This window comes from Chlamydotis macqueenii, chromosome 17, assembly GCF_036417535.1.
Source record: "Chlamydotis macqueenii isolate bChlMac1 chromosome 17, bChlMac1.mat, whole genome shotgun sequence".
NCBI classification, from domain to species: Eukaryota; Metazoa; Chordata; class Aves; order Otidiformes; family Otididae; genus Chlamydotis; species Chlamydotis macqueenii.
In genome coordinates, this window is record NC_141572.1 from 1,774,655 (window position 1) to 1,786,738 (window position 12,084).

The 12,084-nt window shown below is 46.5% G+C and overlaps 1 protein-coding gene across 5 annotated transcripts in view; it reads left to right on the plus strand.

The window, feature by feature from the left end:
• The window catches only part of KIAA1671 (KIAA1671 ortholog), an 80,150-nt gene that overhangs the window by 58,338 nt on the left and 9,728 nt on the right, over positions 1–12,084 (plus strand). For 3 of the 5 annotated variants that reach the window (XM_086761230.1, XM_086761233.1, XM_086761231.1), the window contains one exon: positions 10,337–10,455. In XM_086761230.1, the coding sequence (XP_086617356.1) occupies positions 10,337–10,455 (119 nt within the window). Of the gene's footprint in view, positions 1–4,881; positions 5,043–10,315; positions 10,456–12,084 lie in introns of those variants that run through there. The other 2 variants (XM_086761232.1, XM_086761235.1) reach the window with 2 other exon arrangements.

Sequence of the window (12,084 nt, forward strand, 5' to 3'; positions counted from 1 at the left end):
GGCGGCAGTCTGTTCCTGTCACCGTCTCTTCAAAGCTGGTCACCTGTCCTTTGTGTTCCCACGGACACTGGATTCGATGGGTCTGAGAAGATACTCTACAAATAGCTGTGATATAGTGCTCTCGTGTTTAATGAAGGAAAAAGGGTGTCTGCGTGGACTGGAGAAACTGGCTGTTGCAGGTCCCGTGTGCTGAGAACTGTCCGCACATCATGACACAGGACCAGTTTTGATTGCATCGTTATTCTGGAATATTAATATCGGAACTGGAAATCTGTAGCTGAGCTTGCAGAAGTTTTTATTTACAGCATACAGCAGAACCCTTTTAAATGGAAGTTGATTTTTCTCCCAGACATTTTTATTGAGGCTTTTTTCCATTTTTCATCTCACGTCATCAGCTCGGTGTCTTTGCTGTAACAGGAGCAGAGATGCTTTCGTTAAACATTACCTCTGTTTTGATCACCGTAATATCAGTCATGTTTCTGCGGTAGGTGCAATCTCTGGTTTCATGGCCAGTGCCATCAGTTCTAGATCTCCAGTTTGTTGCAGTACAACAAAAGCGGGGAGTTGTTAGTGCCGGCGGCTGCTTCGCCATCCCCTTACACTGCTAACTGAGTGCGGCAGTTGGTGTTTCTGTAAGCAGTTTGACTCCTTTCAGGCTGTTAGCGTGAGCAGCAGAGCTGTGGGAAACCTCAGAGGTGTTTCTGATTCTTTGGGAGAAGATTCTGAAGCAGAGCAGAAACGATGAGTTCAGTGGTGCTGGGGCGGTGAGAGGTCCGTGTGTTTGACCCAAGTTGTTCTGCTGTGCGCTGAAAGTCGCTCCAAAGGGCACCGAATTGTGCGTTGCTGTCTGCTGTACTGGTCAGTTCATGAAAATCATCTTTGCATTCAAGCTTGGTCTGACAGCACCGCAGTTACTTTGGTTTGGGTTCAGTTTTGGTACGGTTCCGACATACAGATGGAAATGAGTGGTTGGTTTGACTGCAGGAGCCCCAGATGTGCCGGGAGGGCGCTCGGTCCTTCAGAGGCCTGTACAGCCTACCATCCGCCCTACGAGGGGCTGACATTCCCACCTGGGGTTCTTTCCATTGCCCCAGATGTTTGTTTCTTGGGGAAGCTGGTGGGCTGTCACGTTTTCTGCTGGAGTAGAGTCCCTCTCTGGCGCTGAGAGCATGTGGGGGCCAAGAGGAGCCCCCTTAAACCTGGCTTGAGGCTTGAGTTATACTGCTGCCACTCACCGGCACGTCGCCTGGGACTGTGTCCCTTTTAAAAGGCACTGATCGGTACGCGCTGTTCGGTTTTGCCCGAGGCCTGTCTGCAATGTTTCTCCTCTGTGGTGAACATCTTCGGCAAACTGTTTCTGGAAAGAAGTTAAGACAAGTTGACACTTTTATTCTGAGCTTGACTATTTTGATACAGACCCTACAAGAAGTAGTCGCTGAATATTTTACCCTAATGTTCACTAAAAGTGCAATGAATTACTCTCAAAAATGTGTATTTTTTTTTTTTTTTTTTTTGTGCTGTCAGTGAATGGAACTTCATCTTTAAGCTTCCGGAGAGCCGTTACGCTGGCGTGAAGCGTGTTTGCGGAAAGCATGCTTTTAAAAATGAGTTGTTTGTCTTTTTTCAGGGGGAGGGGGAGGAGAAAGGCTGTTCAGTTTAATTAATGAAGATACAAGGGCCAATACTGGAACAGTTCATGCTTTTTTATTCTTAATAACTTTTCTTTGGTTTAACAGGCCATGAACAGAGCTGGCAGCGTAAATGTGGGCCATGAAACTGCAGTGCTGAGTATTTAGTGCTGCCTTTGTTGTTCCCTCGTTATTTTGACAGGAATAATCACTTCCCTCTGTGGTTTTACTGAGGCTGGCTGCGAGGAGTTGGTTTTTCCCATGTTCTTAGAGCATAAGCAAGGAACATGAATACATTTAGAGATGGTCACTTTGTGCTCGTTCACCTTGCTGGTTTGTTTTAGCACTGAGTGATAGCAGTTAGCTGTAAGAGGGGAAGAAATTGTGTTAAGGAAAACCACCACTGAGCACCACTCTTAACACTGGCAATCCATTTTTATTGAAATGTGGTGACATTGTGATAGTTTCAGGAAATCCTAGGGGTGTTTCATTGGCCTGGGTGTATTTTGACTGCTGTCTTATAAAACTTCTTCTGAGTTGCCTGAGATTTTTCATTTTTGTTTAAGCAAGCAATGCACGGTTTCCAGAGTCTGTGTGTGTGTTATTCACTTGTCAATAAATCCTCTCACTTCCTCTCCATCTTTGGATCTAGACTCTAAACTAAAGAGCCCTTTTTCCCAGGGATGTTTGTTTGAAGCTTAATTTGTGTCTTATGTGGAAAAATGGTAACTGTGCAGAAGAGCTGTGAAATAAAGTATTTCAAGTAGGAGGTGTTGATTTCAAGCCTGTAGCTTTTCAAAAAAAGCAAATGTATTCACTTTCTAGCATAACAGTATAAAACAGTCATGTTCTGGCTTGTACCTCCCGCAGTGCTGAGGATGAGGGATCCTATTCAGCTCCTGGTGCCAACTTCTATTAGTGCTGATGGGAGTTGCATGTGCCCTCTGGGAGAGCGCGGATTCCTGAGGTAGGAGAGCGTGCTGCTGCTCAAAACCTTCCTGAGGGACAGGCTGCTGTGCCTCTGGCTCTGGTCCTGCTGCCGCGGCTTTCTTAGGATTTAATTTCTCTTTAACTTGACTGCCTGAGGCTGAAAAGAAAATGTAATATGTTGACATAGGAGGGATTTTAAAGATGTTCCCGACTATTTCCTCTGCTCCGCTTTGGTTTTCTGCCTTCCCACCTCTGAGAGGAAGTGCTGTCATGGCTCACGCAGCCCTGGCAGGGTGTATATTTAGCGTTTGGTTCTTCTCTGCTTTTTGCACATCAAGTCACTGTCTGCTCTGTTTCAGCCTTGCGCTGAAACCGCATGATGTGTGTGTGGTGAGTGCTCGCAGGGAGTCATAGCAGCTCTATTTTCAGGGTATAAAAATGACAAACTCCAGTGTTTGAAATCCTCAATGGAGCAGGGAGGTTGACTGCACGGAGAGTCCCTGCAAAAGCCGTGAGTGGACTTCATTGCACGGTGGTAACCTGGTTCCTGGCTAAGCTACCTTCCCCTGGTTTAGTTTGGCAACGTTCTCTGTTGTGGCCAGAGTCAGCTCTGGTAAACTTGGGGTCTCTTTGGTGCTGCCTGTCAAATTGTGAGCCTTTCGGCTGGACCCGGCTCCCAGGAGGCACGGCACAGCTCAGGGTCGTGAAAGATCCCTTAACGCAGGAGAAGCCGTTAGCTACAGACCAGCAAGGAGGGGAGGTTATTTTGTGTGTTCAAAAGGTGTGGAAAATGCTGGGTTGTAGGGAGCTGTGATGGTATTCAGCTTCTTGGGGGTTCAGGTTTAGGCTGGAAAGGTGTTGCTGGGATCGTGCTGTTTGTTCCTGAGTAAACCATTGAACTTGCTGGCAGTGATTTCATCTGGCTCTTCTTCACCGTTTCCAGTGAACGCTTTGTGCTGGTGCTTGAGGAGCGCTGTCAGCGCTGTGCTAACCCGCTTGTCCCATCATTGGTAGTGTTTGGGTCTGTTGCACAGCTTCAGTGTTTTGATTCGGGTGAAAATATTTTTACCGTAGCATAAGGCGTGTATACATTTCAAAGGGATACAGGTTAAACGCAATGGATTTCGTTTGGTTTCGATTCCGTTTAAATACAATACTGCAGCAGAGTTTTGCTCCTGAGATGAAGGCTGGCTCTCCTTGTCAGCAAGGCCGCAGCGCTGGCGATAAGGTCTGTCGGGGTGTAGTACAAAGCTTTTTAAAGGAGAGCAGCTGAGCTCGCAGTGCAGATGGGATATAGCGTTGGGAGCTTCTCCGCCCTCTCCCCCCAGTTACACTCGGGTACCAACCCTTCACAACTTACTCCTAGCATTGCTCCCTCGGGTTAGGGGCTGGAAGAACGACTGCCCTTCCCCTTGTTTCTGCTGACGTAGCTCTGCTTTTCGGCAGCTTTTGCTGTGCCTTTCTGGGAGAAGGGGTTGGGATTCAGGGCTGTGCATCAAGCTGGGAAGCTATGGAAATGTGGGGAATTAAAGCAGTCAGCCTCTAAAAACAGCGCATGTTTCATAAGGTAAATGCTGTCAGCTTTGAACGTCGGGGATATAATTGGCTGATGCTTATCGTATCCCGGTGGAAGAGGTAGCAAAAACACATATGGCTGAGACAGCCCGGGTTGCATAGCAACAGTGAGGATGTAGTGGCTGATATGATTTATGAGAATGTTTTATGCCGTGGGACTTGGGATGTACCCCCATGGAAAAATTAAATAAACATTTACAATTTAAAGGCGTTTTGAGTAAAGCAGTGTGGATCCTTAGGATGTAACTGCTCAATACGTTGTGTAAGCATTTCAGGACGCAGGCTGCGGCATACTTGTGTTTCCCCAAGTGTGTACTCGCGCACCGTGGCAGCGGCTGCGGGTCGCCCCGTTAAACCAGCTGGTCCTCTGCGCCAGGGCCGCAGGACGGTCCCCTTGGGCAGGAACAAGGGCTGCTCCCCGCAGTCTCCTTGCTGGTGGCAGCCGTGGAGATGGCCTGTATGGTAACGTGTAGTTGAGGTTATGAGACTGATTAACTCAATTGCTGTGGTCACTGCTCCTGGGCTTGGTCTCCAGCGTTTGTCAAGTGCTTCCCTGGTTTGAAGATGCTGTGCTGAGCAGGGTGTTTGGGAGGGCCGAGGCAGCCGTCCTCAGTATCGATGCCTGTGGGTGGAGCCTGCTCTGGAGGTCTCTTAACTTCCCTCATCAGTGAGGTCAGAAAGAAAATGTGCAATTCCTGGAACTGTTTATCTGTCACTGCAGCATGGAGGGTGGGGTGGGACCCAGAGGGAGCTGCCTTCTGCCTGGGGCATTACCCTGAGGCACTTGCTCCTTTCAGCAGTTTACTTACACACCGAGCTGGTAGATCTTCTCGCCTGGGTGCTAGGAGCTGACCACGCTGGTCTTGGACCATGACTTACTCCTTGTGGGCAGCGCTGATTCGCCGGATAGTGAGTATACATGGCAACCCTGGGATGCCGGTTCCTCAGAGTCAGACTTCCCCACTGCTGTCCTGACATTTGAATGCCTACAAAGAGCAAATAGTACGGGCTGTGAAATGTTGTGTAGTTTCTGAGGCTCTCTTTTTGTGGCGGTTTTTGTTGGTTGGTTTTGATAGGGTGTTATGTTCTTGGTAATTCAGTTAGTGGTCCAAAATGTGTAGTTTACATTTTAGTAATAATCCTTAGAATCATTAGGATAATTGTAGAATAATTCAGGTAAGAAAAGACCTCAGAGGTCATCTAGCTCTGCATCCTGTTCAAAGCAGAGTCAACTGTGAAATAATAGAATAAAATGTTAATAGCATAAGCTGTATTGCCATTTTCCTGGGGACAACTGGCAGGGTGTTCTGGGCTTGCAGGGACTTGTAAACTCTCCTTCAGTGCAGTGTCACACTTAAGGGGGAGGGTTGTTCTGAATATGAGCAATTTGACCAAACTTCTGACTTCTTTTAGTTAAAAAAATGAGAGAGAGACAAAAATATTTTCAGGAATTTAGCAAAAACCTTTCTCTTTGAATTTTGTATTACCAGGGCAGATGGTCAAAACTTCATTCCATTGTGCAGTTACCTAGTCATATTCAATTGATGCCAGTAGATTTTGACTTTAGCTTTTGCACTTCAGGCTGTGGGGTGTCATTTTGGCTGTCTGATGCCTGGGTCTCTGTTGCAAGTAAAGATATTTTTGAAACTGTCTGTGCAGACTCTGACTCAGGAGATCTTTCAGCTGGTATTCCTCATATGCCAGGTCCTTACTTTGCAGCAGTGCAAAGGAGTTTTTCACATCAATGTACGCAGTCATTCTTGGTTACGGGTAATTTTTGTGCTAGCGGGACCGATATTGTGTGTGCATCATTTTCAGGAACTGGAAATTGCAGGAGTAATCGGCCCTGGGCTGTTGCCAAACCCAGCTTAATTCCAAGGGAGCACTGGAAGAGGCGTAATCATAATGTCTCATTTTAGAAGAACTAGAGGCAAATCATTATACAACTTGGCTGTTTTCTTTCATATGAAAATTAAGTTGATTTTTTTTCCTGGCTACAGTTGTAAGTATTATGAAGTTAAAGATCAAAGCATGGAGAATTACAGCATTTCAGTACTGATCGAGAGTAGTATTTATTTGATTGGAGATACCTTTCTGTGATTATAAATAAGAAAATTCCTAGTTTATCTTCTGTGCTGAGAAGAGACCAGGCCCCTCTTTTTCTTGTCTTTTCCTTTGAAACTTCTGGTTTTATCCTATCAGGAGAATTCCCTTTATCAAGGAAACGGCTGTATCTGGCCTAGCTCCATGTGTTGTACACCTCTTCTTTCAACTTCCCTTTCTTCTTCCAAGAAGAAGAAATACTATTTTCATCCCTCTGAAGAAGTGATCTTTAAATTAGGATTTAGGCTAGCGAGCAAAGTATAAAGCAGAAGCTGGTCATGTCTGGGATTAGTACATGTCGGAAAGTATTTCCTTCTCCTCCCCGTGCTTGGGTGAAAGCTGGCTTCAGTGCACCTTGTGCCACGGGACGTGGTGTGAGCACTGTGGGGCAGTAGGTAGGGTGCTGTGATCTGTCGCCTGTGGTTTGATGTAAATTAACGTGATACAGGGCACTATGGGGCGGTGATACAGCGGGCTTGTGACAGACCTGAGAATTGTCGCTCTAGTACATGCAGTAAGTCTCAGGTTATTTTCCCAGTCTGTCATATGTTTTAAAGCTTTCCATTTGTCATCCCAGTTTGTTCTTCATTGACGCTCTCTGTCTGTAACACCAAGTTCTTCCAAGTAAAATGTGAATGCCAGAAATTGCAAATTTATCTGTGTGATCTAATTGGGTTACTTGTGTCTACTCTGTTTAAAAAAAAAAAAGCTTATAGTTACTGAGAGTCAGCATTTGGAAAACGAAGGGAATGGGTTTTTCCAAGGCACCTCCCAGGCCCTGATGCGCAGTGCTCCCGTGTTACCAGATTGCCCTGAGTCTCTCTGGAGCGCGCTGAAGATGATAGAAAAGAGATCTTCAAAAGAAAAGCTAGAACTCAGCAGTCTTGTGCTTGCTGCTAATCATGTACTGGAAAGAAGAGTCTTTATGGTTTGTTGTTGCTTCCTTCCTCTGCACCCGCCGCCTCCCCCAAGCAGCGTGGGCTATAAATGTCTTTTCTGCGTCACCCTCAGTCTCCCAGCTGACACCACCTCCGTGAGCCGGGGAGAGGACCGGCTCCTCTCGCCTCTCCCTGTTTGGGTTGTGGCTGGTACCTTTTTTCTCTCAGCTAGCTGTCCAGGTTATCGTACCTCATTAAATTCCCTGCAGTTCTTCTCAGCTGGGGTTTTTAAGTAGGTTAGACCTAGGGAGTGATCGTAGACTTGAAAGAATGTTTGTTTTTACCAGCTGAGCGTTTGACCTGTTAAAAAGCACGGGTTGAAAGGGATCATCAGCGAAAGGCACACGGTCATCTTCTGAAATAAGTAGCTTCCTCCAGAAGCAAAATGACTTTGGAGTGTCTAATTCCTTACATTTAGACTTCTCGGTTTGTTTTATTGAATTTAGGTTCACAATGTCTACGGAAGCAGTAATGTTATTTCTTTTTCAGGCTTGTTTTGGTTTTAGCGGAGAGGATCACTGAGTGTTAATGGTGTCGTTTAGGTTATAAACTGCATCTCAAAGTTCAAACATATATAATATCAAGGAAAATGTTTCCTGAAAAGGAGGAGTATCCACTGACCAGTTTGTCTGCAATGTAAAATTTTATTGAGGATTACTGACCCTTCAGGTGAGGGATATGCTTGCATCTAAATTTCTCCCCTGTTGCCCCCGAGATGGTATTATCTGGGTTGTGCATGGTTTCTCCTCACAACCATCACAGTCACGATAACATCGCACTGTTTATAAACAATGTCTCCTGAGCGCGGTACACAAAGCTGCTTTGCTGCTGCTCCCCATCCTGTTCCTGAGCTTTTTAGACTGTTCCCAGCTAGAAACGATGTGAGCAGTTGCAAGCAATACGGTGCATACTGTGCACAGAGATAGTGTGCTGGAGCCGTGGCGGGTGGAAAACACTGGCTTCCAACCAAAGGGTAACAGGCTTGTGTCTGTTGGGTCATCATCTCTCTGTGGCAGCAGGCGTTACTGGCTTCGGGCCGTGGCGGCGAGCGTGCTGCCCTGAGCCTGCCCGGCGCTGCAGGTGCAGCGCTTCATCCAGACCCGACTGTTCCTGCGCCCACAGCGGGAAAAGCTGATCAATAGTCAGTACGTATTGCTTACAAGAATGTGGTAGCTTGTACTGTGAGATTGGCATTGAAAAAATTCATAACAAGCATCAAGTTTTAAAAAAACCCTTGAACTAGCGTGGGCAGTGGGGAGGAAAGCGAGAGTAACGATTTGTACTCGTTAGTGCCTTTCCTGGAAGTGACCCAGCCTGCCAAAGGGTGCGTGGCCACCGAGTGACGGCAGAAGGCTGAGCCCAGCGGTGTTCGTGTTCGCTCAGCCCCTGGTGTGTAAAGCTACACAGGGAGTTTGGGGACAGACAGGCAGACGTGCCTGGGCAGAGCCGGAGGAGATGCCCTGTGGTTTCCAAGAAATCCAAGACCGTTTCCCCTGCCGCCCACCTGGCTGCTGGGAGAAGCGTGTGCCTCGCTGACAGCTGAGAGCTCAGCTCCTGGAACGCACTGAGAAGCGCAAGAACTCCACTGCCTCTGAGGGTATATATCTGTGTATGAAACGCGAGAGTTACTGCCAGGGAGTTGCTGGGCTGTGGGAACATCCGGAGGTGAAAAGCAGGAAACTTCTGTTTCTTGTACCTCGCAAACTGAGCCCCTCTTTCGCGTCAGTACTGCAAGCTGAGAATTTTATCTAGTGCGTTGTTATAGTTGGAATAAATGGTGGAGCCTTTCGTTGTTTAGTTCACGCAGCATTAAAACAGAGCACCTTGTCGGCAGCAAAGCGCACGGGAGAGCTAGAGAATGGCTGGGGAAATCGACACTGCTTACAACGGTGCGAGCGTTGTAGGGCTGCTGCGGTAGCCAGCTGTCAGCGTTGGTGAGCTACCCCTAATGTCAGTATTTTTATAGTCTTAAGGCAGGATTCTTTAGGTTTGCAGAATTAAGGCCACAAGAAAACATGCAGTCACTTTTTTTTCCTGGTAATATAAAGGAATCCTGTTTCGCTGAATGTGGTTCTCACTTTGTGTTGCTGCCTGGAGTGAGAGGGATGCCCCAAACACCAGCGTGTTCTGCTGGGTGGGTTTGAGGCAGTGGGTGGGTGTTTGGGGGTTTTTTGGTGATTTTTGTTTTCCACCTGTCGTAAGATTTTTCTCTCTTAAAATAAAAGGTGGGGGGGAAAGTAATCTGGTGTCAGATGAGATCTTCATAAGTAAAGTTGAAAGCCATTCCTGTATTTGTTCAGGGTAATGAATGCAGAAGGACCGATATTTAATTATCTATGCACAATGCGTTGTTTCAGGAGCCATCTAACTCCGGAGTGTAACTCGGTACAACTGCGAAACAAAAGGTGTGACAGTGCTGTGTTCTGGAGCACATCAGCGTTGGCCTGCTGCAAGTCTGGGTGCCAGCACCAGCTGCTGGCCCACTTCTCTCCCCTGGCAGGGAAGGGTCCTCAGATGCACTGTTTCCCTCTTGTGAAAGCAGCAGATCTGAGAAATAAAAGTGCTTAGGACATGAGAGCGCAGAGTAGAACGCAGAATCACCACTGTGGTCTGTCCTTCTATGCTGTACATTGTGGCTGAACCTACATTAGCACATATCATTTTGTCAAAGGCTTTCTAGCGTCTGGCACTATGGCTTTTTATTTATTTATGCTTTTTATTTTGAATGTCTTCCAAAGAAAGAGATGGAAAAAAAAAAAAGTCCTTTTGCTAGACCAGGAAAAGAGCAGTAGAGCTGACGTTTCCCTTGTATGCTCGGGGAGATCAAGTGTAGTCCCCAGCAGAACTCTTTGTGTTTGCAGAGGAGCTTCTAAAGATGTTGTGCAACCTGAGACAAGCGTAACATTAAAGCAGTATGGAGTCACTAAAACCAGGGAGTCACTTCTGGCCTCCAGAAGCGGTTATTTGCGCAGGAAAACAGTGCTTGTTTTGTAGAGAGTCGACGTTCCGAGTTCATAGCTGTTTGCCATGTTTAAGCGTATTCCTGGGTTGATGTGGTCCAAGTTTAACCTGGCAATTCAAAACCACGTAGCAAGGAAGATCTGTTAATCATTCAGCCACGGGCTAAAGCAATGATGAAAGGTTTCAATTGTTTCATTGCAGGACCAGCTGAAGCAGTGCTTCTCCAGGCAGCCCCCGGGAGCCAAGGACACGGACACGCTGGTGCGGGAGCCCGACAGCCAGTACGGTACCTGGGGCGAGCAGCGGCACAGCGGGGGCAGGTATGGCGAGCAGGGGCCCCTCTGCCACGCGCCGGGGTCACGAGGAGAAACCTGGCTTTGGGTGGGCGTGTGTGCACGTGTGTGTATGCGTATGGCTTTTCTACAGGTCAGTGCTCAGAGCCAGTGACTGCACAGCTTCTGTAGTCTGCAGGTGAAGAAATATTTCTCTAATATCTTCAAATCGCAATGAGTTTTGAAATTTAAACTCCATCTTCTGGTAAGAATGCAGCATCACCGCTTTTATCAGCAAGGACAAAACCCCCTTGAGCTGGTACAGATTGAACAGTCCGCTAGTACATGACGCACAAGTGAGATATTATTTTTTAGTGCTGAAATGGTAGAAAGAAGATACAGGAAAAACAGTTTTTCTCAATGAATACACCAAATGGCTTTCACTAGATTAGCATAGGTAGCAAAACTTTTTTTTTTATGCTTTGGTTTTATGTGTTTGTAATTATAATTAGGAATGTGCATTTTCACATTTAGAAAGTGATTACCTGCTTGTATGATGTGTGCCTCCAATGGGTGGAATTAGGGTTCTGGGAAGATTTTGCTAAAGCTGTCTGATTTTCTCCCTCTTGAGTAGATGAAGAAGTGTCTGGTTATGGTTAGACACGGTACACGAACAGTTTGGGGGTTTGGATTTTTTTTTTTTTTTTTTTTTAATTTGATCTCTTCCATAGCAATTAGCGTTGCCTTCAAAGCTGTGCCACCAGGTAGGCTGAGGGGCAGACTCCGTCTGGAAGGAGCGCTGGGACCGCCAGCTCTGGCTCCGGCAGCAGGACGGCGCATGGCGCACCGCGTAGTGCATCCTGGTAAACCTCAGTGCCGTCGCCACATCTCGCCAGCTCGGAGGCGGGCTAGTGTGGGGAAGGGGAGGGTGAAATGGAGTATCAGTGGAATGGAAGATAGTGCTGCGGATGCTTCTCTGTTACTGAAACGATTGCATGAGATAAACCTAGAGCACTGAAGCGTGAGGGTTTTTATGATTTACACCTGTTGTGTAAATTGCAGCTTCATCTACGCCGTTTGAGCCGATATCCGATCTGCTCAGTGTCGTATGAAAAGAGCATTTTATCTGGGTTTTCTTTAAATGCTATATTTGTTGAGATCTTATAGCAGACATTAACGTCAATAATGTTTGATGTGTTCTACACTGGCAAACTGTGTGTTATAAATATTTTATTGCTTATGAAATCCGAGTAGCTTTCAGCCTGAAGTTCAGCGAGCTGACATGCCCAACAGTGAATCCAAGTCTTCTGTAAAATTAACTGCAATTTCAGTGTGTTATAGGCATTTTCTGAAATCAGTTTCCTAGCAAAGATGCTTGTCTCAGCTCCAAAGCAGGCAGCGTTTGAAGGTTATTTCACACCTGAAGGATTCTTCCTGTTTAGAAAAGCTCCACCCAAAAATTCTGGTTAATCGAAGTATTGAACTCAATCCCCATGTCCTGGAATTTTGTCTCCACTGTAAGAAATGATTAGTTTTTTCTTTTTTCACAGTGTAATGATGACAGTTTAGTGACTCTTCAGCATTTTGCCACCCCCTTGCTCTGCTTTAGCTTGACTTACGGTTCATTGTGGGAGAATTACTGGTGTGCGAATGCAAGCACTTGGAGAGAAATGGCAG